Genomic DNA, 27,236 nt, shown 5'->3' on the forward strand with positions numbered 1-27,236 from the left:
CCCCTGCTGGTTCAGTGCTGAGCTTTCCCTGTGAAGCTTTGGCTGTGACCAGAGTGAAGCATAATAAACCTGACTGCTCCTGAGCGGCTCGGACGCCAGGTGTGCACGCGCTCCTAACCCTCTGTATTCTCCGCTTCCTTCCCCAGCCGGATTCGGAAGTGGCCACCGCCGGCACCAAGCTGGAGTCGTACTTCGAGGGGCTTCTCACTAACATTTACCAAGACAAGAGTTTCCCCAAATTCTCTTACGAGTTTGACGGCGGCGACGACGAGGCGGAAGATTTCGTCACACCGCGGAAAAAGCGCTTCAAAGGGGACGAGCGCGTCTTTTTCAAATGACTTGGTTTGTAGCGAGTGCCGTGTACATAAGATGTTAGCTGTTCAATAAAACTATATTTTGGAAATGGCTGCGAGCCCACGACTCGTCACCGGCCGGGATAAAGCCGAAAATGTCGCCAGAAGGTGGACGCCGCCCAAGTCACCACCCCAACCTTGGCTCCTTCATGGACGAACCCGGCTGCTTCCCAGGATGTTCTGCAGCAGCTCAGATTAACCTTGGTGTCCGAAGAACCTCGGCTCAGAGTCCAATGTGTACTGGAGGCGAGGAAGACGCCCTGCAATCATTTTTGCTTTTCTTATTTTTTTTTTTTATACAAAGTCAAAAATCCAGAACCAGAACCGCGTTCATCAATAAATGAGCGATGAGCGGTCCAATCACCGGTGCACAGGCCATCAGCGATCACCTCCATGCAGTATTGTACCCCAGAGCTGCGCTCACTGTTCTGCTGGTGGCGTCGGCCACATTTCCAGGACGGTGAGTGCAGCTCTGGAGTATAATCCAAGCACGGTGCTGTATTTATGTAGCTGATGCTGTATACGGGGGCAGTGGTCATCCTCCGTTAGCGGTCCTGTGTTTCTGTTCCTGATTTTTGGCTTTTATGTTTTGTTTCCGTTTTCCGTTTCGTTTCTGGATGAGACTTTTCTGTTTATAACAAAGAATGTTAATTTATCTTCACTTCTCATTAATTTTTTTTTTCCCCCTTTGATCGTATTTTGTCGTTCAGAGATTTTTATTTCTTATCTTGCTAAGGGGACAGATCTGTCACAACCGCGAGATGTGAAGCCGTAGACAAAAGGTTGCATAGATCTAGACCACTCTAGTCACATCCAGAGCTGCGACCAGCTCAGCAGAATTGTCAATGCAGCTCTGGATGTGACTGCAATATGAACCATAAAGTTACTTAAGCTGCGGAGTTTTGTCATGGAGAGAGCGCCCCTTGGCTGTAGACTGCAGCATGGGGGCAGATGAGTCCGTATTAGTGTCGCCTGATGGTGCAGGCTGGAAATACGTCTTTACAGGCCGTGTCTCAGCCTGTAGTGTCCCGCAGGGGGCGGCAGCCTGTAGTGTCCCGCAGGGGGCGGCAGCCTGTAGTGTCCCGCAGGGGGCGGCAGCCTGTAGTGTCCCGCAGGGGGCGGCAGCCTGTAGTGTCCCGCAGGGGGCGGCAGCCTGTAGTGTCCCGCAGGGGGCGGCAGCCTGTAGTGTCCCGTCCTACAGTGCTGCACCATCCAGTCTTACGTCATCTCCATTGTATCAAGAAAAGTTTTTTCCAACTTTACCCTTTTCTCATAAGATTTTTTTTTTTACCAGGAAGTTGCAAAACTTTTCTTGATACAGCAAAAACTTCATCGACAGGGAGCCGGACCATAAACGTGACGGCAGCCATCTGCGCCCTTATTCACATGTGAGGAGATAAGTGGTGCCCAATGTGATGCCCATCTCCAGAAAAAAGGAAAAATGTAGTCAGACGCTGTTATTTCTTGGGATATTATTGTGATTTCCCCGCCCCTGAGGTGCAAAATAAGAAACCACCACAGTGCAGAGAGGACGTCCGCTCCTCATGTGAACTGAGGAAGCGAGAGGGATGTAAAACCAAGAGAGCAGGGCATGCTGGCACTTGTAGTCACAGGTTCTCCTACTAAGAGCAGAAGGGGATTCTCCAAATGAAGGACGATTTTTGTTATTAAGTATTTAATTTCTGGGTCTCACCCCTCAACGTCTCCTCCACCAGAGATTTGTATGTTGAGAAAAGAGAACATGTTTTTTGAATAGTTTAAACTTTATTTTTCATTGTTCGCCTGTCACTAACAAGATGAGAACTAACATCTGCTTCCTCCGTTGTAATAAAATCTTCTCTTCTACGCTGGAGTCACTTCACTTGCTGCAGAGGAAAAAACAAATAAGGAACGGTTCAAATACTCATCAGGAGCACATAAGGAAGGGTTACCGAAAAATCAGTATAAAAGTAAGCAAAGACTATGGGGAAAATTGCATTTATGTGCTATAATTGTCAAGACCTACAGCCACCACTAGGGGGAGCTCCCTGTATACAGAGGTACATAAGATTCTGTCTGAAGCCACCACTAGGGGGAGCTCCCTGTATACAGAGATACATAAGATCCTGTCTGCAGCCACCACTAGGGGGAGCTCCCTGTATACAGAGAGACATGATAACCTGTCTGCAGCCACCACTAGGGGGAGCTCCCTGTATACAGAGATACATGATAAGATCCTGTCTGCAGACACCACTAGGGGGAGCTCCCTGTATACAGAGATACATGATAAGATCCTGTCTGCAGCCACCACTAGGGGGAGCTCCCTGTATACAGAGATACATGATAAGGCCCTGTCTGCAGCCACCACTAGGGGGAGCTCCCTGTATACAGAGATACATGATAACCTGTCTGCAGCCACCACTAGGGGGAGCTCCCTGTATACAGAGATACATAAGATCCTGTCTGCAGCCACCACTAGGGGGAGCTCCCTGTATACAGAGATACATGATAAGATCCTGTCTGCAGACACCACTAGGGGGAGCTCCCTGTATACAGAGATATATGATAAGATCCTGTCTGCAGCCACCACTAGGGGGAGCTCCCTGTACACAGAGACGCATGATAAGATCCTGTCTGCAGCCACCACTAGAGGGAGCTCCCTGTATACAGAGATACATGATAAGATCCTGCCTGCAGTCACCACTAGGGGGAGCTCCCTGTATACAGAGATACATGATAAGATCCTGTCTGCAGTCTCCACTGGGGGAGCTCCCTGTATACAGAGATACATGATAAGATCCTGCCTGCAGTCACCACTAGGGGGAGCTCCCTGTATATAGATACATAAGATCCTGTCTGCAGTCACCACTAGGGGGAGCTCCCTGTATATAGAGATACATGATGAGATTCTGTCTGCAGCCACCACTAGGGGGAGCTCCCTGTATATAGAGATACATGATGAGATTCTGTCTGCAGCCGCCACTAGGGGGAGCTCCCTGTATATAGAGATACATGATGAGATTCTGTCTGCAGCCGCCACTAGGGGGAGCTCCCTGTACACAGAGACGCATGATAAGATCCTGTCTGCAGACACCACTACGGGGAGCTCCCTGTACACAGACGCATGATAAGATCCTGTCTGCAGCCACCACTAGGGGGAGCTCCCTGTACACAGACACATAAGAGCCTGTCTGCAGCCACCACTAGGGGGAGCTCCCTGTATATAGAGATACATGATAAGATCCTGTCTGCAGCCCACACTAGGGGGAGCTCCCTGTACACAGAGACACATGATAAGATCCTGTCTGCAGCCACCACTAGGGGGAGCTCCCTGTACACAGAGACACATGATAAGATTCTGTCTGCAGCCACCACTAGGGGGAGCTCCCTGTATACAGAGATACATGATAAGATCCTGTCTGCAGCCACCACTAGGGGGAGCTCCCTGTATACAGAGATACATGATAAGATCCTGTCTGCAGCCACCACTAGGGGGAGCTCCCTGTATATAGAGATACATGATAAGATCCTGTCTGCAGCCACCACTAGGGGGAGCTCCCTGTACACAGAGATACATGATAAGATCCTGTCTGCAGCCACCACTAGGGGGAGCTCCCTGTATACAGAGATACACGATAAGATCCTGTCTGCAGTCACCACTAGGGGGAGCTCCCTGTATACAGAGATACACGATAAGATCCTGTCTGCAGCCACCACTAGGGGGAGCTCCCTGTATACAGAGATACACGATAAGATCCTGTCTGCAGCCACCACTAGGGGGAGCTCCCTGTATACAGAAATACACGATAAGATCCTGTCTGCAGCCACCACTAGGGGGAGCTCCCTGTATACAGAGATACACGATAAGATCCTGTCTGCAGCCACCACTAGTGGGAGCTCCCTGTATACAGAGATACACGATAAGATCCTGTCTGCAGCCACCACTAGTGGGAGCTCCCTGTATACAGAGATACACGATAAGATCCTGTCTGCAGTCACCACTAGGGGGAGCTCCCTGTACACAGAGACACACGATAAGATCCTGTCTGCAGTCACCACTAGGGGGAGCTCCCTGTACACAGAGACACGATAAGATCCTGTCTGCAGCCACCACTAGGGGGAGCTCCCTGTACACAGAGACACACGATAAGATCCTGTCTGCAGCCACCACTAGGGGGAGCTCCCTGTACACAGAGATACACGATAAGATCCTGTCTGCAGCCACCACTAGGGGGAGCTCCCTGTATACAGAGATACATGATAACATCCTGTGCAGTCTCCACCTGCAGTAATTGAGTAGAAACCTGAGCTTCTGATTAGAGGGGTTTGTTTCAGTCCTACCTCTTACCTGCAGCGCTCGGCCTTTGGTCTCTATGGGCAGTGTAAACGCCGAAATTGCGCAAATAAAACACACACCAGCAAAGAGGCAGAGCCCCCCGATGATGGAGGCTTTGAGTAGGACCTGTGAAAGATTAAAGAAAAATATTCTGAACTTTTTTTAAAGAACTTTTGGAATTGACAAGTAACCGCATCTGATGTTTGTGATGAGCGTCTTTTACTTGCGCTATAAATGGGGCGGCCATTGCTCCCAAACGGCACAGTGACCCGGCCACCCCCATCCCGATCGCTCTCATCACAGTTGGATAGACCTGCGGATGGAAACAACACTGAAGACTGAGAACCTGTTTCAGATCTCTACGTTTTTTTTTACAGTTTGACACTTATTTTCCTGTGTCGGTTTTAGTCAGTGACTAATCATGTGACATCAGCGTGTGGTGACATCGCCCTCATCTGCTTCTTTTAGTCACCTCTGCCGTGTAGATGTAGATGGTGTTGAAGTTGGCCGACACCAGAGCTCGGAGGCAGAAGAGAATGGCGATGAGTCCGGTCCTAGGGGGAGGGACAAGTCACATGAGCTGACATTCCGGAAGGCCGGCCCCCGAGGTCCCGGATCTTACCGTGACATGCAGATGATGAGCAGCAGGAAGAACAAGCCAGTGGTCGTCATTGTGATGCCCAGAGTCCAGCGCCGACCAATTAAGTTAATGCCCAACATGTTGAATGGGTTCACTGGAAAAGAAGAAGGGATTAGAGATCGAGTGATCGCCCCAGAGCCATCACATGATCAACTGGTTAAAGGCGACAGCTTCAAAGACCACATCCAATGTGGACTCGTTTCCTGCTGTCACTTTGGTAAAATGTCCTCTCAGACTTCCGTGCCGCAGACTCTGCTGAGTATTGAGGGCGTAGTGGATCCTTACGGGCGATCTCTCCGACCGTGCTGATCATCAGGGTGTTGTAATCAGAGGGACTTAACATGTTGCAGTAGCAGGGGCCACTTCCCTCCTCTACAATGATCGGTGATCGTCCCGTCCCACAGTGCAGATTGTTCTCCAGCAGCTCCGTGCTGGCCAGGATCACGCCGTAGTACGCAAAAGCGATTCCCAACCTGAGCAGAAACGACAAAAAGGATGATGATGATCCGACCCCTGGATCCCCTACCAACAGCGCCTCTACCAGCCATGTGGTCGTGTAGAGTATTGCAGCTCAGCTGCAGTACCAAACATGGCCAAACAAACTGGGATGGCGCTGTGTGAAGAAGGATCCAGAATGCACCCTCTTCTGATGATTGGAGAAAGATCAGGCTTTGACCGGTCTCTCACTGATGACCCATCTTAAAGTCAGACCCACGTTAAACACCCCTTTAAGACAGGGTGCATTATCAAGTATATTATCACCTCTGTCCCAAAACCAGAACTTACCAGATCACCCAGATCTGCAGTGTGGTCCGCAAATATTTCCTGTGCACAAGATCAAAGAAACTCCCATTTCTTTCCTGGAGGAGAGAGGATCATACAGAGTTGTATTTTCTGCACCAGTCACATCCAGAGCTGCATTCACACATCTGCTTCATTGTCTGCTGACATGCTTCCCACAATGCTTTGCATCAGTGCATGTAGGAGATGAGTTCTGCTGCTGGGGTAATCGGCAGAATTGTGATTGCAGCTCTGGATGTGACTTACGATGTGTCATCAACTGAGCGGAACTTACAGCCATCGGTTCATCGATTGTTCCCTCCGGCATCTTTGATCGATTCATCTTGGCGATTTTTCTCAATGTCGTCATCGCCGCCTCTTTTTTTCCCACAGAAAGGTTGAATCTCGCCGACTCAGGAATAAACTGCACAAGTAAAGAATGAAACACAAATCAAGTCACCCCCCGGGAAGCAGAACAGGAACCAAGGACCAGAAAAAAAAACTCTTACTTTGAATAGGAGGACGAGGATGATTGCGGGGATGGAGGCGAAACGTATGAGCCAGCGCCAACCCATGGTCGGGATGACCAATGCCCCCAAACCGATGATCAGTAACGAACCGCCGAGCCAGAAGAGCTGAAAACAGAGAAGCGGAAGAAGGGCAGGAAATGAGGAAAGATACAAAGTATCAATCTGGTGCCGGGGAAGGGCAGGAAATGAGGAAAGATACAAAGTATCAATCTGCTGCCGACTCCGGGGAAGGGCGGGAAATGAGGAAAGATACAAAGTATCAATCTGGTGCCGGCTCCGGGGAAGGGCAGGAAATGAAGAAAGATGCAAAGTATCAATCTGGTGCCGACTCCGGGGAAGGGCGGGAAATGAGGAAAGATACAAAGTATCAATCTGGTGCCAACTCCGGGGAAGGGCGGGAAATGAGGAAAGATACAAAGTATCAATCTGGTGCCGACTCCGGGGAAGGGCGGGAAATGAGGAAAGATACAAAGTATCAATCTGGTGCCGGCTCCGGGGAAGGGCGGGAAATGAGGAAAGATACAAAGTATCAATCTGGTGCCAACTCCGGGGAAGGGCGAGAAATGAGGAAAGATACAAAGTATCAATCTGGTGCCGGCTCCGGGGAAGGGCGAGAAATGAGGAAAGATACAAAGCATCAATCTGGTGCCGACTCCGGGGAAGGGCGGGAAATGAGGAAAGATACAAAGTATCAATCTGGTGCCAACTCCGGGGAAGGGCGGGAAATGAGGAAAGATACAAAGTATCAATCTGGTGGCGGGGAAGGGCGAGAAATGAGGAAAGATACAAAGTATCAATCTGGTGCCGGCTCCGGGGAAGGGCGGGAAATGAGGAAAGATACAAAGTATCAATCTGGTGCCAACTCCGGGGAAGGGCGGGAAATGAGGAAAGATACAAAGTATCAATCTGGTGCCGGCTCCGGGGAAGGGCGGGAAATGAGGAAAGATACAAAGTATCAATCTGGTGCCGACTCCGGGGAAGGGCGGGAAATGAGGAAAGATACAAAGTATCAATCTGGTGCCGGCTCCGGGGAAGGGTGGGAAATGAAAGGTACAAAGTATCAATCTGGTTCTGGCTCCGGGGAAGGGCAGGAATTGAGGAAAGATACAAAGTATTAATCTGGTGCCAACTCCGGGGAAGGGCGAGAAATGAGGAAAGATACAAAGTATCAATCTGGTGCCAACTCCGGGGAAGGGCGAGAAATGAGGAAAGATACAAAGTATGAATCTGGTGCCAGCTCCGGGGAAGGGTGGGAAATGAGGAAAGATACAAAGTATCAATCTTGCCGACTCCGGGGAAGGGCGGGAAATGAGGAAAGATACAAAGTATCAGTCTGGTGTTGGGGAAGGGTGGGAAATGAGGAAAGGTACAAAGTATCAATCTGGTGCCGGCTCTGGGGAAGGGCGAGAAATGAGGAAAGATACAAAGTATCAATCTTGCCGACTCCGGGGAAGGGCGGGAAATGAGGAAAGATACAAAGTATCAGTCTGGTGTTGGGGAAGGGTGGGAAATGAGGAAAGGTACAAAGTATCAATCTGGTGCCGGCTCTGGGGAAGGGCGAGAAATGAGGAAAGATACAAAGTATCAATCTGGTGCCAACTCCGGGGAAGGGCGGGAAATGAGGAAAGATACAAAGTATCAATCTGGTGCCGGCTCCAGGGAAGGGCGGGAAATGAGGAAAGATACAAAGTATCAATCTGGTGTTGAGGAAGGGTGGGAAATGAGGAAAGATGCAAAGTATCAATCTGGTGCCGGCTCCAGGGAAGGGCGGGAAAAGATGAAAGACACAAAGTATCAATCTGGTGTTGAGGAAGGGCGGGAAATGAGGAAAGATACAAAGTATCAATCTGGTGCCGACTCCGGGGAAGGGCAGGAAATGAGGAAAGATACAAAGTATCAATCTGGTGCCGACTGCAGGGAAGGGTTTGAAAATGAGGAAAGATACAAACTCAATCTGGTGCCGACTCCGGGAAGGGCAGGAAATGAGGAAAGATACAAAGTATCAATCTGGTGCCGACTCCGGGGAAGGGCGGTAAATGAGGAAAGATACAAAGTATCAATCTGGTGCCGACTCCAGGGAAGGGCAGGAAATGAGGAAAGATACAAAGTATCAATCTGGTGCCGACTGCAGGGAAGGGTGGGAAATGAGGAAAGATACAAACTCAATCTGGTGCCGACTCCGAGAAAGGGCAGGAAATGAGGAAAGATACAAAGTATTAATCTGGTGCCGGGGAAGGGCGGGAAATGAGGAAACATACAAAGTATCAATCTGGTGCCGGGGAAGGGCGGTAAATGAGGAAAGATACAAAGTATCAATCTGGTGCCGACTCCGGGGAAGGGCAGGAAATGAGGAAAGATACAAAGTATCAATCTGGTGCCGGGGAAGGGCAGGAAATGAGGAAAGACACAAAGTATCTGGTGCAGGAAATAAGGAAAGATACAAAGTATCAATCTGGTGCTGGCTCCAGGGAAGGGCAGGAAATGAGGAAAGACACAAAGTATCTGGTGCAGGAAATAAGGAAAGATACAAAGTATCAATCTGGTGCCGGGGAAGGGTAGGAAATGAGGAAAGACACAAAGTATCAATCTGGTGCTGACTCCGGGGAAGGGCGGGAAATGAGGAAACATACAAAGTATCAATCTGGTGCCGGCTCCGGGGAAGGGCAGGAAATGAGGAAAGATACAAAGTATCAATCTGGTGCCAACTCCGGGGAAGGGCGGGAAATGAGGAAAGATACAAAGTATCAATCTGGTGCCGGCTCCAGGGAAGGGCGGGAAATGAGGAAAGATACAAAGTATCAATCTGGTGTTGAGGAAGGGTGGGAAATGAGGAAAGATGCAAAGTATCAATCTGGTGCCGGCTCCAGGGAAGGGCGGGAAAAGATGAAAGACACAAAGTATCAATCTGGTGTTGAGGAAGGGCGGGAAATGAGGAAAGATACAAAGTATCAATCTGGTGCCGACTCCGGGGAAGGGCGGTAAATGAGGAAAGATACAAAGTATCAATCTGGTGCCGACTCCAGGGAAGGGCAGGAAATGAGGAAAGATACAAAGTATCAATCTGGTGCCGACTGCAGGGAAGGGTGGGAAATGAGGAAAGATACAAACTGAATCTGGTGCCGACTCCGGGAAGGGCAGGAAATGAGGAAAGATACAAAGTATCAATCTGGTGCCGACTCCGGGGAAGGGCGGTAAATGAGGAAAGATACAAAGTATCAATCTGGTGCCGACTCCAGGGAAGGGCAGGAAATGAGGAAAGATACAAAGTATCAATCTGGTGCCGACTGCAGGGAAGGGTGGGAAATGAGGAAAGATACAAAGTATCAATCTGGTGCCGACTGCAGGGAAGGGTGGGAAATGAGGAAAGATACAAACTCAATCTGGTGCCGACTCCGAGAAAGGGCAGGAAATGAGGAAAGATACAAAGTATTAATCTGGTGCCGGGGAAGGGCGGGAAATGAGGAAACATACAAAGTATCAATCTGGTGCCGACTCCGGGGAAGGGCAGGAAATGAAGAAAGATGCAAAGTATCAATCTGCTGCCGACTCCGGGGAAGGGCGGGAAATGAGGAAAGATACAAAGTATCAATCTGGTGCCGGCTCCGGGGAAGGGCAGGAAATGAAGAAAGATGCAAAGTATCAATCTAGTGCCGCTCCGGGGAAGGGCGGGAAATGAGGAAAGATACAAAGTATCAATCTGGTGCCGACTCCGGGGAAGGGCGGGAAATGAGGAAAGATACAAAGTATCAATCTGGTGCCGGGGAAGGGCAGGAAATGAGGAAAGATACAAAGTATCAATCTGCTGCCGACTCCGGGGAAGGGCGGGAAATGAGGAAAGATACAAAGTATCAATCTGGTGCCGGCTCCGGGGAAGGGCGGGAAATGAGGAAAGATACAAAGCATCAATCTGGTGCCAACTCCGGGGAAGGGCGGGAAATGAGGAAAGATACAAAGCATCAATCTGGTGCCGGCTCCGGGGAAGGGCGAGAAATGAGGAAAGATACAAAGTATCAATCTGGTGCCGGCTCCGGGGAAGGGCAGGAAATGAGGAAAGATACAAAGTATCAATCTGGTGCCGACTCCGGGGAAGGGCAGGAAATGAGGAAAGATACAAAGTATCAATCTGGTGCCGGCTCCGGGGAAGGGCAGGAAATGAAGAAAGATGCAAAGTATCAATCTGGTGCCAACTCCGGGGAAGGGCGGGAAATGAGGAAAGATACAAAGTATCAATCTGGTGCCGGCTCCGGGGAAGGGCGGGAAATGAGGAAAGATACAAAGTATCAATCTGGTGCCGGGGAAGGGCGGGAAATGAGGAAAGATACAAAGTATCAATCTGGTGCCGGCTATGGGGAAGGGCAGGACATGAGGAAAGATACAAAGTATCAATCTGGTGTCTGGGAAGGGCAGGAGATGAGGAAAGATACAAAGTATCTTTCCTCCTGTACCAGTTGTGACTTGTATTTTTCAAGATTATTGTACTTGTTTTATTATGTATACCCCTCCTCACATGTAAAGCGCCATGGAATAAATGGTGCTATAATAATAAATAATAATAATAATAATAATAATAATAAAGTATCAATCTGGTTACGGGGAAATGAGGAAAGATACAAAGTATCAATCTCGTTCCGACTCCGGGGAAGGGCTGGATTGCCCCAGGTCTCACCTGTGTGAGCGGTAACAAGTAACCTCGAACATTCTTTGGCAAAAATTCAGTTTTGATGATGAGGCTGAAAATAAAGACAATAACCCGTTATTAAAGAGGATGTCCTAGTATAACAGATCGAGGGGGGGGGCGGGCCGTGCCGCAATTTCTGCTTCGACCAAAGGTGAAGCTCAGTTAATCTGTCAGGCCTCCCCCAGGGTGGTTAGACTCCAATAATTTAGATGTTGCCCCTTTAAATATTGTTATTGTGTTTCCAATGATGCGTAACTTCCGTCTGGGTGGAGTCGACTAACTGCAGATAATGTAAGCCTGACAACAAGTTCCTGATGTGGAAGAAGAGTTGTCTGGCAGATGGGGAGGACTTTTCCTTTAAGTGTAGATCTCGACTATTACTGACCCTTGTGCGTGTCCCGAGACGCCACATCCGACCAAGAATCGAAAGAAAACAAACCAACTGTACGAGGGAGAGAAGGAGGTGAGCAAGGAGAAGTACGCCCCCCACAGGAAGGAGATGACCATCATCTGCAGGACCAAAGGTTCAGCGAGTAAAATCCATAATGGCCGCTGCCGAGACTGCAGAAGTAGGAAACGGCGTCACTGTCACCAACCTTCAAACGCCCGTATCTGTCCGCCAGAAGCCCCAGGACTATACTGAAGATCATGTACCCCAAGAAAACCATCTGCAAAACACGGGAAACCAGGAGCGAACCTGAATATACCAAGAATGACCTCCATATACAATGTGCTGCACTCACTATTCTGCTGGTGCAGTCACTGTGTACATACGTTACATTACTGATCCTGAGTTACCTCCTGTATTATACTCCAGAGCTGCACTCACTATTCTGCTGGTGCAGTCACTGTGTACATACATTACTGATCCTGAGTTACATCCTGTATTATACTCCAGAGCTGCACTCACTATTCTGCTGGTGCAGTCACTGTGTACATACATTACATTACTAATCCTGAGTTACATCCTGTATTATACCCCAGAGCTGCACTCACTATTCTGCTGGTGCAGTCACTGTGTATATACATTACATTACTGATCCTGAGTTACATCCTGTATTATACTCCAGAGCTGCACTCACTATTCTGCTGGTGCAGTCACTGTGTACATACATTACATTACTGATCCTGAGTTACATCCTGTATTATACCCCAGAGCTGCACTCACTATTCTGCTGGTGCAGTCACTGTGTACATACATTACATTACTGATCCTGAGTTACCTCCTGTATTATACCCCAGAGCTGCACTCACTATTCTGCTGGTGCAGTCACTGTGTACATACATTACATTACTGATCCTGAGTTACCTCCTGTATTATACTCCAGAGCTGCACTCACTATTCTGCTGGTGCAGTCACTGTGTACATACATTACTGATCCTGAGTTACCTCCTGTATTATACCCCAGAGCTGCACTCACTATTCTGCTGGTGCAGTCACTGTGTACATACATTACATTACTGATCCTGAGTTACATCCTGTATTATACCCCAGAGCTGCACTCACTATTCTGCTGGTGCAGTCACTGTGTACATACATTACATTACTGATCCTGAGTTACCTCCTGTATTATACCCCAGAGCTGCACTCACTATTCTGCTGGTGCAGTCACTGTGTACATACATTACATTACTGATCCTGAGTTACATCCTGTATTATACCCCAGAGCTGCACTCACTATTCTGCTGGTGCAGTCACTGTGTACATACATTACATTACTGATCCTGAGTTACATCCTGTATTATACCCCAGAGCTGCACTCACTATTCTGCTGGTGCAGTCACTGTGTACATACATTACATTACTGATCCTGAGTTACCTCCTGTATTATACCCCAGAGCTGCACTCACTATTCTGCTAGTGCAGTCACTGTGTACATACATTACATTACTGATCCTGAGTTACATCCTGTATTATACTCCAGAGCTGCACTCACTATTCTGCTGGTGCAGTCACTGTGTACATACATTACATTACTGATCCTGAGTTACATCCTGTATTATACTCCAGAGCTGCACTCACTATTCTGCTGGTGCAGTCACTGTGTACATACATTACATTACTGATCCTGAGTTACATCCTGTATTATACCCCAGAGCTGCACTCACTATTCTGCTGGTGCAGTCACTGTGTACATACATTACATTACTGATCCTGAGTTACATCCTGTATTATACTCCAGAGCTGCACTCACTATTCTGCTGGTGCAGTCACTGTGTACATACATTACATTACTGATCTTGAGTTACCTCCTGTATTATACCCCAGAGCTGCACTCACTATTCTGCTGGTGCAGTCACTGTGTACATACATTACATTACTGATCCTGAGTTACATCCTGTATTATACCCCAGAGCTGCACTCACTATTCTGCTGGTGCAGTCACTGTGTACATACATTACATTACTGATCCTGAGTTACATCCTGTATTATACTCCAGAGCTGCACTCACTATTCTGCTGGTGCAGTCACTGTGTACATACATTACATTACTGATCCTGAGTTACATCCTGTATTATACCCCAGAGCTGCACTCACTATTCTGCTGGTGCAGTCACTGTGTACATACATTACATTACTGATCCTGAGTTACATCCTGTATTATACTCCAGAGCTGCACTCACTATTCTGCTGGTGCAGTCACTGTGTACATACATTACATTACTGATCCTGAGTTACATCCTGTATTATACCCCAGAGCTGCACTCACTATTCTGCTGGTGCAGTCACTGTGTACATACATTACATTACTGATCCTGAGTTACATCCTGTATTATACTCCAGAGCTGCACTCACTATTCTGCTGGTGCAGTCACTGTGTACATACATTACATTACTGATCCTGAGTTACCTCCTGTATTATACCCCAGAGCTGCACTCACTATTCTGCTGGTGCAGTCACTGTGTACATACATTACATTACTGATCCTGAGATACATCCTGTATTATACTCCAGAGCTGCACTCACTATTCTGCTGGTGCAGTCACTGTGTACATACATTACATTACTGATTCTGAGTTACCTCCTGTATTATACCCCAGAGCTGCACTCACTATTCTGCTGGTGCAGTCACTGTGTACATACATTACATTACTGATCCTGAGTTACATCCTGTATTATACCCCAGAGCTGCACTCACTATTCTGCTGGTGCAGTCACTGTGTACATACATTACATTACTGATCCTGAGTTACATCCAGTATTATACCTCAGAGCTGCACTCACTATTCTGCTTCTGGGTGGATGCTACATCTGCTCTACCCTGTGCTCTCACCGTAATGACCAGCGCCACCTTCCAGTCTTCTAGATGCCACTGACAGCGAATGGATGGTGAGATGACGGCTATCAGCATAACCTCCATGGCTTCGGCGACCTGGCGGGAGGAGAGATGATTGGAGGTTTCTGTTGGACGGGAGGCAATAGAACATAACGATGGAGTCGTGTAGATCTGGAGTGACGTGTGATCGGAGGCTCCGTCCATCGTACTCACCCCTGCGCTCCCCATGATCAGGAACAGTATAACATGGAAGCGACCAAACCCAATGGCCTCCACCGCGTCCTCCACCGAATACGTCTTCTGGTCTAAAGAAATGCCTCAGATATCAACCAGACCGATACAGTGATAATTTCAAAGGACTGGACTTACCCTTCGCAGGTTCTGTCCCGCGCGGCGCCATCTCCTTCATCTGTACGGTTCTGGTATATTTCGTCAGCTGAGGCTCCATCTTGTGTCGGGAGACTGCAGTTTTCTTACCTATAAATTTATGAAGCACAAAATAGATGCACAACTTGTGTTAATGTAGCAGTGGAAACATAAAGAAAAACTTCAGTAGAATTATGATTACAGCTCTGGATGTGAGTTAGGAATGTGCTGTAATTGATGCAAGAAATCATTGGAAGATGAAGATAAACTCCACATCTGATCTGTGAGCTTTCCAAAGGATTCGGATTGCAGAAAAAACACCAAACATTCCCATTGACGGACGGATAATAACTGCAATTTACACCAAAAGTGAAAATTACAGCGAGAGAGAAAGGGCCCAATGTGTGACCCCCCCCCGCCTCCGAGCAAGCGACACAAAGAAGCGAGAAAAGCAAGTCCACAACAACCACAGAGCACAAATCAGAGGGGACAGGGAGGAATATAACTACTATAATACTGCCCCTATGTACAAGAATATAACTACTATAATACTGCTCCTATGTATAAGAATATAACTACTATAATACTGCTCCTATGTACAAGAATATAACTACTATAATACTGCCCCTATGTACAAGAATATAACTACTATAATTCTGCCCCTATGTACAAGAATATAACTACTATAATACTGCTCCTATGTACAAGAATATAACTACTATAATACTGCCCCTATGTACAAGAATATAACTACTATAATACTGCTCCTATGTACAAGAATATAACTACTATAATACTGCTCCTATGTACAAGAATATAACTACTATAATACTGCTCCTATGTACAAGAATATAACTACTATAATACTGCTGCTATGTACAAGAATATAACTACTATAATACTGCTCCTATGTACAAGAATATAACTACTATAATACTGCTCCTATGTACAAGAATATAACTACTATAATACTGCTCCTATGTACAAGAATATAACTACTATAATACTGCTCCTATGTACAAGAATATAACTACTATAATACTGCTGCTATGTACAAGAATATAACTACTATAATACTGCTCCTATGTACAAGAATATAACTACTATAATACTGCTCCTATGTACAAGAATATAACTACTATAATACTGCTGCTATGTACAAGAATATAACTACTATAATACTGCTCCTATGTACAAGAATATAACTACTATAATACTGCCCCTATGTACAAGAATATAACTACTATAATACTGCTCCTATGTACAAGAATATAACTACTATAATACTGCTCCTATGTACAAGAATATAACTACTATAATACTGCTCCTATGTACAAGAATATAACTACTATAATACTGCTGCTATGTACAAGAATATAACTACTATAATACTGCTCCTATGTACAAGAATATAACTACTATAATACTGCCCTATGTACAAGAATATAACTACTATAATACTGCCCCTATGTACAAGAATATAACTGCTATAATACTGCTCCTATGTACAAGAATATAACTGCTATAATACTGCCCCTATGTACAAGAATATAACTACTATAATACTGCTCCTATGTACAAGAATATAACTACTATAATACTGCTCCTATATACAAGAATATAACTACTATAATACTGCCCCTATGTACAAGAATATAACTACTCTAATACTGCTCCTATGTACAAGAATATAACTACTATAATACTGCTCCTATGTACAAGAATATAACTACTATAATACTGCTCCTATGTACAAGAATATAACTACTATAATACTGCCCTATGTACAAGAATATAACTACTATAATACTGCCCTATGTACAAGAATATAACTACTATAATACTGCCCTATGTACAAGAATATAACTACTATAATACTGCTCCTATGTACAAGAATATAACTACTCTAATACTGCTCCTATGTACAAGAATATAACTACTATAATACTGCTCCCTATGTACAAGAATATAACTACTATAATACTGCCCTATGTACAAGAATATAACTACTATATGTACAAGAATATAACTACTATAATACTGTTCCTATGTACAAGAATATAACTACAATAATACTGCCCCTATATATAAGAATATAACTACTATAATACTGCCCCTATATATAAGAATATGACTACTATAATACTGCCCCTATATATAAGAATATAACTACTATAATACTGCCCCTATATATAAGAATATGACTACTATAATACTGCTCCTATGTACAAGAATATAACTACTATAATACTGCCCCTATGTACAAGAATAAAACTACTATAATACTGCCCCTATGTACAAGAATATAACTACTATAATACTGCTCCTATGTACAAGAATATAAGTACTATAATACTGCCCCTATGTACAAGAATATAACTACTATAATACTGCTCCTATGTATAAGAATATAACTACTATAATACTGCTCCTATGTACGAGAATGTAACTACTAAAATACTGCCCCTATGTACAACAATATAACTACTATAATACTGCTCCTATGTGCAAGAATATAACTACTATAATACTGCTCCTATGTACAAGAATATAACTACTATAATACTGCTCCTATGTACAAGAATATAACTACTATAATACTGCTCCTATGTACAAGAATATAACTACTATAATACTGCCCTATGTACAAGAATATAACTACTATAATACTGCCCTATGTACAAGAATATAACTACTATAATACTGCCCTATGTACAAGAATATAACTACTATAATACTGTTCCTATGTACAAGAATATAACTACTATAATACTGCCCCTATATATAAGAATATAACTACTATAATACTGCCCCTATATACAGTGGGGCAAAAAAGTATTTAGTCAGTCAGCAATAGTGCAAGTTCCACCACTTAAAAAGATGAGAGGCGTCTGTAATTTACATCATAGGTAGACCTCAACTATGGGAGACAAACTGAGAGAAAAAAATCCAGAAAATCACATTGTCTGTTTTTTTAACAATTTGTTTGCATATTATGGTGGAAAATAAGTATTTGGTCAGAAACAAAATTTCATCTCAATACTTTGTAATATATCCTTTGTTGGCAATGACAGAGGTCAAACGTTTTCTGTAAGTCTTCACAAGGTTGCCACACACTGTTGTTGGTATGTTGGCCCATTCCTCCATGCAGATCTCCTCTAGAGCAGTGATGTTTTTGGCTTTTCGCTTGGCAACACGGACTTTCAACTCCCTCCAAAGGTTTTCTATAGGGTTGAGATCTGGAGACTGGCTAGGCCACTCCAGGACCTTGAAATGCTTCTTACGAAGCCACTCCTTCGTTGCCCTGGCGGTGTGCTTTGGATCATTGTCATGTTGAAAGACCCAGCCACGTTTCATCTTCAATGCCCTTGCTGATGGAAGGAGGTTTGCACTCAAAATCTCACAATACATGGCCCCATTCATTCTTTCATGTACCCGGATCAGTCGTCCTGGCCCCTTTGCAGAGAAACAGCCCCAAAGAATGATGTTTCCACCACCATGCTTTACAGTAGGTATGGTGTTTGATGGATGCAACTCAGTATTCTTTTTCCTCCAAACACGACAAGTTGTGTTTCTACCAAACAGTTCCAGTTTGGTTTCATCAGACCATAGGACATTCTCCCAAAACTCCTCTGGATCATCCAAATGCTCTCTAGCAAACTTCAGACGGGCCCGGACATGTACTGGCTTAAGCAGTGGGACACGTCTGGCACTGCAGGATCTGAGTCCATGGTGGCATAGTGTGTTACTTATGGTAGGCCTTGTTACATTGGTCCCAGCTCTCTGCAGTTCATTCACTAGGTCCCCCCGCGTGGTTCTGGGATTTTTGCTCACCGTTCTTGTGATCATTCTGACCCCACGGGGTGGGATTTTGCGTGGAGCCCCAGATCGAGGGAGATTATCAGTGGTCTTGTATGTCTTCCATTTTCTAATTATTGCTCCCACTGTTGATTTCTTCACTCCAAGCTGGTTGGCTATTGCAGATTCAGTCTTCCCAGCCTGGTGCAGGGCTACAATTTTGTTTCTGGTGTCCTTTGACAGCTCTTTGGTCTTCACCATAGTGGAGTTTGGAGTCAGACTGTTTGAGGGTGTGCACAGGAGTCTTTTTATACTGATAACAAGTTTAAACAGGTGCCATTACTACAGGTAATGAGTGGAGGAAAGAGGAGACTCTTAAAGAAGAAGTTACAGGTCTGTGAGAGCCAGAAATCTGGATTGTTTGTTTCTGACCAAATACTTATTTTCCACCATAATATGCAAATAAAATGTTAAAAAACAGACAATGTGATTTTCTGGATTTTTTTCTCTCAGTTTGTCTCCCATAGTTGAGGTCTACCTATGATGTAAATTACAGACGCCTCTCATCTTTTTAAGTGGTGGAACTTGCACTATTGCTGACTGACTAAATACTTTTTTGCCCCACTGTATAAGAATATAACTACTATAATACTGCCCCTATATATAAGAATATGACTACTATAATACTGCTCCTATGTACAAGAATATAACTACTATAATACTGCCCCTATGTACAAGAATATAACTACTATAATACTGCTCCTATAAACAAGAATATAACTACTATAATACTGCCCCTATGTACAAGAATATAACTACTATAATACTGCCCCTATGTACAAGAATATAACTACTATAATACTGCTCCTATGTACAAGAATATAACTACTATAATACTGCTCCTATGTACAAGGATATAACTACTATAATACTGCCCCTATGTACAAGAATATAACTACTATAATACTGCTCCTATGTACAAGAATATAACTACTATAATACTGCCCCTATGTACAAGAATATAACTACTATAATACTGCTCCTATGTACAAGAATATAACTACTATAATACTGCTCCTATAAACAAGAATATAACTACTATAATACTGCCCCTATGTACAAGAATATAACTACTATAATACTGCTCCTATGTACAAGAATATAACTACTATAATACTGCCCCTATGTACAAGAATATAACTACTATAATACTGCTCCTATGTACAAGAATATAACTACTATAATACTGCTCCTATAAACAAGAATATAACTACTATAATACTGCCCCTATGTACAAGAATATAACTACTATAATACTGCCCCTATGTACAAGAATATAACTACTATAATACTGCTCCTATGTACAAGAATATAACTACTATAATACTGCTCCTATAAACAAGAATATAACTACTATAATACTGCTCCTATGTACAAGAATATAACTACTATAATACTGCTCCTATGTACAAGAATATAACTACTATAATACTGCCCCTATGTACAAGAATATAACTACTATAATACTGCTCCTATGTACAAGAATATAACTACTATAATACTGCTCCTATAAACAAGAATATAACTACTATAATACTGCCCCTATGTACAAGAATATAACTACTATAATACTGCCCCTATGTACAAGAATATAACTACTATAATACTGCTCCTATGTACAAGAATATAACTACTATAATACTGCTTCTATGTACAAGAATATAACTACTATAATACTGCCCCAATGTACAAGAATATAACTACTATAATACTGCCCCCTATATACAAGAATATAACTACTATAATACTGCTCCTATGTACAAGAATATAACTACTATAATACTGCCCCTATATACAAGAATATAACTACTATAATACTGCCCCTATGTACAAGAATATAACTACTATAATACTGCCCCTATGTACAAGAATATAACTACTATAATACTGCTCCTATGTACAAGAATATAACTACTATAATACTGCCCCTATGTACAAGAATATAACTACTATAATACTGCCCCTATGTACAAGAATATAACTACTATAATACTGCCCCCTATGTACAAGAATATAACTACTATAATACTGCCCCCTATGTACAAGAATATGACTACTATTATACAGCCCCTATATATAAGAATATGACTACTATAATACTGGCCGTATGTACAATAATACAACTACTATAATACTGCCCCTATATATAAGAATATGACTCCTATAATACTGCTCCTATGTACAAGAATATAACTACTATAATACTGCCCCCTATATACAAGAATATGACTACTATTATACAGCCCCTATATATAAGAATATGACTACTATAATACTGGCCGTATGTACAATAATACAACTACTATAATACTGCCCCTATATATAAGAATATAACTACTATAATACTGCTCCTATATATAAGAATATGACTCCTATAATACTGCTCCTATGTACAAGAATATAACTACTATAATACTGCCCCTATGTACAAGAATATAACTACTATAATACTGCCCCCTATGTACAAGAATATAACTACTATAATACTGCCCCTATGTACAAGAATATAACTACTATAATACTGCCCCTATGTACAAGAATATAACTACTATAATACTGCCCCTATGTACAAGAATATAACTACTATAATACTGCCCCCTATGTACAAGAATATAACTACTATAATACTGCCCCCTATGTACAAGAATATGACTACTATTATACAGCCCCTATATATAAGAATATGACTACTATAATACTGGCCGTATGTACAATAATACAACTACTATAATACTGCCCCTATATATAAGAATATGACTCCTATAATACTGCTCCTATGTACAAGAATATAACTACTATAATACTGCCCCCTATATACAAGAATATGACTACTATTATACAGCCCCTATATATAAGAATATGACTACTATAATACTGGCCGTATGTACAATAATACAACTACTATAATACTGCCCCTATATATAAGAATATAACTACTATAATACTGCTCCTATATATAAGAATATGACTCCTATAATACTGCTCCTATGTACAAGAATATATCTACTATAATACTGCTCCTATGTACTAGAATATAACTACTATAATACTGCCCCTATGTACAAGAATATAACTACTATAATACTGCTCCTATGTATAAGAATATAACTACTATAATACTGCCCCTATGTACAAGAATATAACTACTATAATACTGCCACTATATACAAGAATATAACTACTATAATACTGCCTCCTATGTACAAGAATATAACTACTATAATACTGCTCCTATATACAAGAATATAACTACTATAATACTGCTCCTATGTACAAGAATATAACTACTATAATACTGCTCCTATATACAAGAATATAACTACTATAATACTGCCCCTATATACAAGAATATAACTACTATAATACTGCCCCTATATATAAGAATATGACTCCTATAATACTACTCCCATGTACAAGAATATAACTACTATAATACTGCCCCTATCTACAAGAATATAACTACTATAATACTGCCCCTATGTACAAGAATATAACTACTGTAATACTGCCCCTATATATAAGAATATGACTCCTATAATACTGCTCCTATGTACAAGAATATAACTACTATAATACTGCCCCTATATATAAGAATATGACTCCTATAATACTGCTTTTTTTACCAGCATGTTCCCAGTCGATTCTGCCTTTCTATCAGATATGAGTCGCTTCTTTCTTACCTGCAGGCTCCTCTGTGATGTCCGTGTGGAGTAGAAGGTTTTCTCAGGTATCTGCTCTGAGGCCGCACCCCCAACTTAGGGACATTCACCTTCTTAAAGGAAAATTATCTAAAACTTAACACTGAGAACAGTAAAGTTGACTGTGGAGGAGCCTAATGTGGCCGATGACATTCCGCAGCCCGTGAGCTGACACTTGGTTGGGGCAGTTTTCCTTTTCTCTGTTTTCGCCCAGATATGTGAACCCCCTTCTGACGTCCTCATCATAACGATATAACATTAAGATTCACGACACAAACATCGTTTCCATTTGTCGTCGCTTTAATTCAAATGTTCTGAAATCAGATCCTCTAGTCGCTCAATGTCCTGGATATTGGTCACCGGACACCGTGATATCTTACACCGTCTCCCGCCCAACGATTGAGTAAAATCGTCTGCGAGAAAAATCCACAGACTTCATGAAATCATTGTGATCTGCAGCCAAAATTATAAAGACTCAAGAAAAGAATGTGAGCCGGATTGCAGAAAAGAAAGAAACTGCCCAGGTAACAGGAGAAACATCAACACCATCCGTGAGCAAAACAGTCACCTGACATATAACCCTGGAGACTGAAAACCATCATGGCCGAAACTAAGAATCAGGAATGTAAACTTCAATCATTCTTCTATCTTCATGTAATCTGGAGCTCATCAGTAATAAAATCACCTGCCTACAGCGACCACTAGGGGGAGCTCCCTGTATACAGAGATAGATGATAAGATCCTGTCTGCAGCCACCACTAGGGGGAGCTCCCTGTATACAGAGATAGATGATAAGATCCTGTCTGCAGCCACCACTAGAAGGAGCTCCCTGTATACAGAGATACATGATAAGATCCTGTCTGCAGCCACCACTAGAGGGAGCTCCCTGTATACAGAGATACATGATAAGATCCTGTCTGCAGCCACCACTAGGGGGAGCTCCCTGTATACAGAGATACACGATAAGATCCTGTCTGCAGTCACCACTAGGGGGAGCTCCCTGCATACAGAGATACATGATAAGATCCTGTCTGCAGCCACCACTAGGGGGAGCTCCCTGTATACAGAGATAGATGATAAGATCCTGTCTGCAGCCACCACTAGGGGGAGCTCCCTGTATACAGAGATAGATGATAAGATCCTGTCTGCAGCCACCACTAGGGGGAGCTCCCTGTATACAGAGATAGATGATAAGATCCTGTCTGCAGCCACCACTAGGGGGAGCTCCCTGTATACAGAGATACGTGATAAGATCCTGTCTGCAGCCACCACTAGGGGGAGCTCCCTGTATACAGAGATACATGATAAGGTCCTGTCTGCAGCCACCACTAGGGGGAGCTCCCTGTATACAGAGATACATGATAAGATCCTGTCTGCAGCCACCACTAGGGGGAGCTCCCTGTATACAGAGATAGATGATAAGATCCTGTCTGCACCACCACTAGGGGGAGCTCCCTGTATACAGAGATACATGATAAGATCCTGTCTGCAGCCACCACTAGGGGGAGCTCCCTGTATACAGAGATACATGATAAGATCCTGTCTGCAGCCACCACTAGGGGGAGCTCCTTGTATACAGAGATACATGATAAGATCCTGTCTGCAGCCACCACTAGGGGGAGCTCCCTGTACACAGAGATACATGATAAGATCCTGTCTGCAGCCACCACTAGGGGGAGCTCCCTGTATACAGAGATAGATGATAAGATCCTGTCTGCAGCCACCACTAGGGGGATGTTATGACCTGGTGGTTAGGAGCACCCGGAATGACCTGATAGTTAAACCTCATACAGGACGAGCTCTGGGATGTGGGAGCTCTGCTGACCGCAAGCCCTAATCCTATCACACACACTAAAAATAGCCGTGGAGCGCTCCTGACCAGACCTAGGCGCCTCGTCACAGCCTAAGAACTATCTAGCCCTAGAGATAGAAAATAAAGCCTACCTTGCCTCAGAGAAATTCCCCAAAGGTAAAGGAAGCCCCCCACATATATTGATTGTGAGTAAAGATGAAAGTCACAAACGCAGAGATGAAACAGGTTTCAGCAAAGGGAGGCCAGACTTACTAAATAGACAGAGGATAGGAAAGGTAACTTTGCGATCAGCACAAAAACCTAAAAAAGACCACGCAGAGTGTGCAAAAAAGACCTCCGCACCGACTCACGGTGTGGAAGGACCACTCTGCATCCCAGAGCTTCCAGCTAGCAAGAGAAAATCATGAAAACCAGCTGGACAAGAAAACAGTGAACAAATAATGACTATCAGGAACTTAGCTTCTGCAGGAGAAGGCAGGTAACCAGAGAGATCCAGGAGCGAACTGAACAAATGCAAAAACATTGACAGCTGGCATGGAGTAACGATCTGAGAGGAGTTAAATAGAGCAGCCAACCAAAGGACAACCCACGTCACCTGTGTAAGGAACCTCAGAAGCAGCAGCTTCCACAGGAGGGAGTTCGACAACAGAATTCACAACAGTACCCCCCCTTGAGGAGGGGTCACCGAACCCTCACCAGAGCCCCCAGGCCGATCAGGATGAGCCAAATGAAAAGCATGAACAAGATCGGCAGCATGAACATCAGAGGCAAAAACCCATGAATTATCTTCCTGACCATAACCCTTCCACTTGACCAGGTACTGGAGTTTCCATCTCGAAACACGAGAATCCCAAATCTTCTCCACCACATACTCCAACTCCCCCTCAACCAACACCGGGGCAGGAGGATCAACGGAGGGAACCATAGGCGCCACGTATCTCCGCAACAATGACCTATGGAACACATTATGGATGGCAAAAGAAGCTGGAAGGGTCAAACGAAATGACACAGGATTAAGAACTTCAGAAATCTTATATGGCCCAATGAAACAAGGCTTAAACTTAGGAGAGGAAACCTTCATAGGAACGTGACGAGATGACAACCAAACCAAATCCCCAACACGAAGTCGGGGACCAACACAACGCGAGCGGTTAGCGAAACGTTGAGCCTTCTCCTGGGACAATGTCAAATTGTCCACCACATGAGTCCAAATCTGCTGCAACCTGTCCACCACCGCATCCACACCAGGACAGTCCGAAGGCTCAACCTGCCCTGAAGAGAAACGAGGATGGAAACCAGAATTACAGAAAAACGGAGAAACTAAAGTAGCCGAGCTGGCCCGATTATTAAGGGCGAGCTCAGCCAAAGGCAAGAAAGACACCCTGGATGAGAGGCCTGGATGTCTTCCTGGAGCAGAACAATATTGTATCATACAATTATTAGGTTCTGTAAAAGGACGTAGATCTGGGGATTTATTATGACGGAATATAGGCTGAACTGGATGGACAAATGTCTTTTTTCGGCCTTACTAACTATGTTACTATGTTACTATGTTACACCCAATCATTCTGATCAGCAGAAACAAAGCATCTCAGATATGTCTCCAAAGTCTGATTAGTTCGTTCGGTTTGGCCATTAGTCTGAGGATGGAAAGCTGAAGAAAAAGACAAATCAATGCCCATCCTAGCACAAAAGGACCGCCAAAACCTCGAAACAAACTGGGAACCTCTGTCCGAGACGATGTTCTCTGGAATGCCATGCAAACGAACCACATGCTGGAAAAACAATGGCACCAAATCAGAGGAGGAAGGCAGTTTAGATAAGGGTACCAAATGGACCATCTTAGAGAAGCGATCACAAACCACCCAAATGACTGACATCTTTTGAGAAACAGGGAGATCAGAAATAAAATCCATGGAAATATGCGTCCAGGGCCTCTTAGGGATCGGCAAGGGCAAAAGCAACCCACTGGCACGAGAACAGCAGGGCTTAGCCCGAGCACAAGTCCCACAGGACTGCACAAAAGAACGCACATCCCGCGACAGAGACGGCCACCAAAAGGTTCTAGCCACCAAATCTCTGGTACCAAAGATTCCAGGATGACCCGCCAACATCGAACAATGAACCTCAGAGATAACTCTACTAGTCCATCTATCAGGGACAAACAGTTTCTCCGTAGGACAAAGGTCAGGTCTATCAGCCTGAAACTTTTGCAGCACACGCCGCAAATCAGGGGAAATGGCAGACAAAATTACCCCTTCTTTAAGAATACCCGCCGGCTCCGGAACACCCGGAGAGTCAGGAACAAAACTCCTTGACAGGGCGTCAGCCTTCACATTCTTAGATCCCGGAAGGTATAAAACCACAAAATCAAAACGGGAGAAAAATAGCGACCATCGAGCCTGTCTCGGATTCAACCGTTTGGCAGACTCGAGATAAGTTAAATTCTTGTGATCTGTCAAGACCACCACGTGATGTTTAGCTCCTTCAAGCCAATGTTGCCACTCCTCGAATGCCCACTTCATGGCCAACAACTCCCGATTGCCAACATCATAATTACGCTCAGCAGGCGAGAATTTTCTAGAAAAGAAGGCACAGGGTTTCATCACCGAGCCATCAGAACTTCTTTGCGACAAAACAGCCCCTGCTCCAATTTCAGAAGCATCAACCTCCACCTGAAAAGGGAGCGAAACATCTGGCTGGCACAACACAGGGGCAGAGGAAAAACGACGCTTCAACTCCTGAAAAGCTTCCACAGCAGCAGAAGACCAATTGACCACATCAGCACCTTTCTTGGTCAAATCAGTCAACGGCTTAGCAACACTGGAAAAGTTAGTGATGAAGCGACGATAAATATTAGCAAAGCCCAGGAACTTCTGCAAGCTCTTCACAGATGTCGGCTGAGTCCAATCGTAAATGGCCTGAA

The 27,236-nt window shown here is 44.2% G+C and overlaps 2 protein-coding genes across 6 annotated transcripts in view; one reads left to right on the plus strand and one right to left on the minus strand.

Annotated features, from left to right (window-relative positions):
• TRIM24 (tripartite motif containing 24) overlaps positions 1-2,198 on the plus strand; it is a 38,812-nt gene extending 36,614 nt beyond the window's left edge. For all 4 annotated transcript variants that reach the window (XM_069762830.1, XM_069762832.1, XM_069762831.1 and 1 more), the window contains one exon: positions 147-2,198. In XM_069762830.1, the coding sequence (XP_069618931.1) occupies positions 147-338 (192 nt within the window). In that variant the 3' untranslated portion in view covers positions 339-2,198. The remainder of the gene's footprint in view (positions 1-146) is intronic.
• On the minus strand, positions 2,098-22,498 carry SVOPL (SVOP like). 2 transcript variants are annotated; one of them, XM_069762834.1, is made up of 16 exons: positions 22,480-22,498; positions 14,945-15,052; positions 14,789-14,880; positions 14,573-14,671; positions 11,893-11,964; positions 11,682-11,806; positions 11,285-11,348; positions 6,598-6,723; positions 6,384-6,512; positions 6,095-6,168; positions 5,594-5,781; positions 5,291-5,402; positions 5,141-5,222; positions 4,892-4,981; positions 4,681-4,794; positions 2,098-2,218 (listed from the first exon to the last, which is right to left on the minus strand). In XM_069762834.1, the coding sequence occupies exons 2-16, from the start codon at positions 15,021-15,023 to the stop codon at positions 2,207-2,209; spliced, it is 1,458 nt and encodes a 485-aa protein (XP_069618935.1). In that variant the 5' UTR covers positions 15,024-15,052; positions 22,480-22,498; the 3' UTR covers positions 2,098-2,206. The 2 variants fall into 2 exon arrangements, with proteins under 2 accessions (XP_069618935.1, XP_069618936.1); XM_069762835.1 differs by lacking the exon at positions 22,480-22,498 and adding an exon at positions 22,423-22,466.
• Between the last annotated feature and the right edge of the window lie 4,738 nt (positions 22,499-27,236).

This window comes from Ranitomeya imitator, chromosome 4 (assembly GCF_032444005.1).
Source record: "Ranitomeya imitator isolate aRanImi1 chromosome 4, aRanImi1.pri, whole genome shotgun sequence".
In the NCBI taxonomy this organism is placed as follows: domain Eukaryota; kingdom Metazoa; phylum Chordata; class Amphibia; order Anura; family Dendrobatidae; genus Ranitomeya; species Ranitomeya imitator.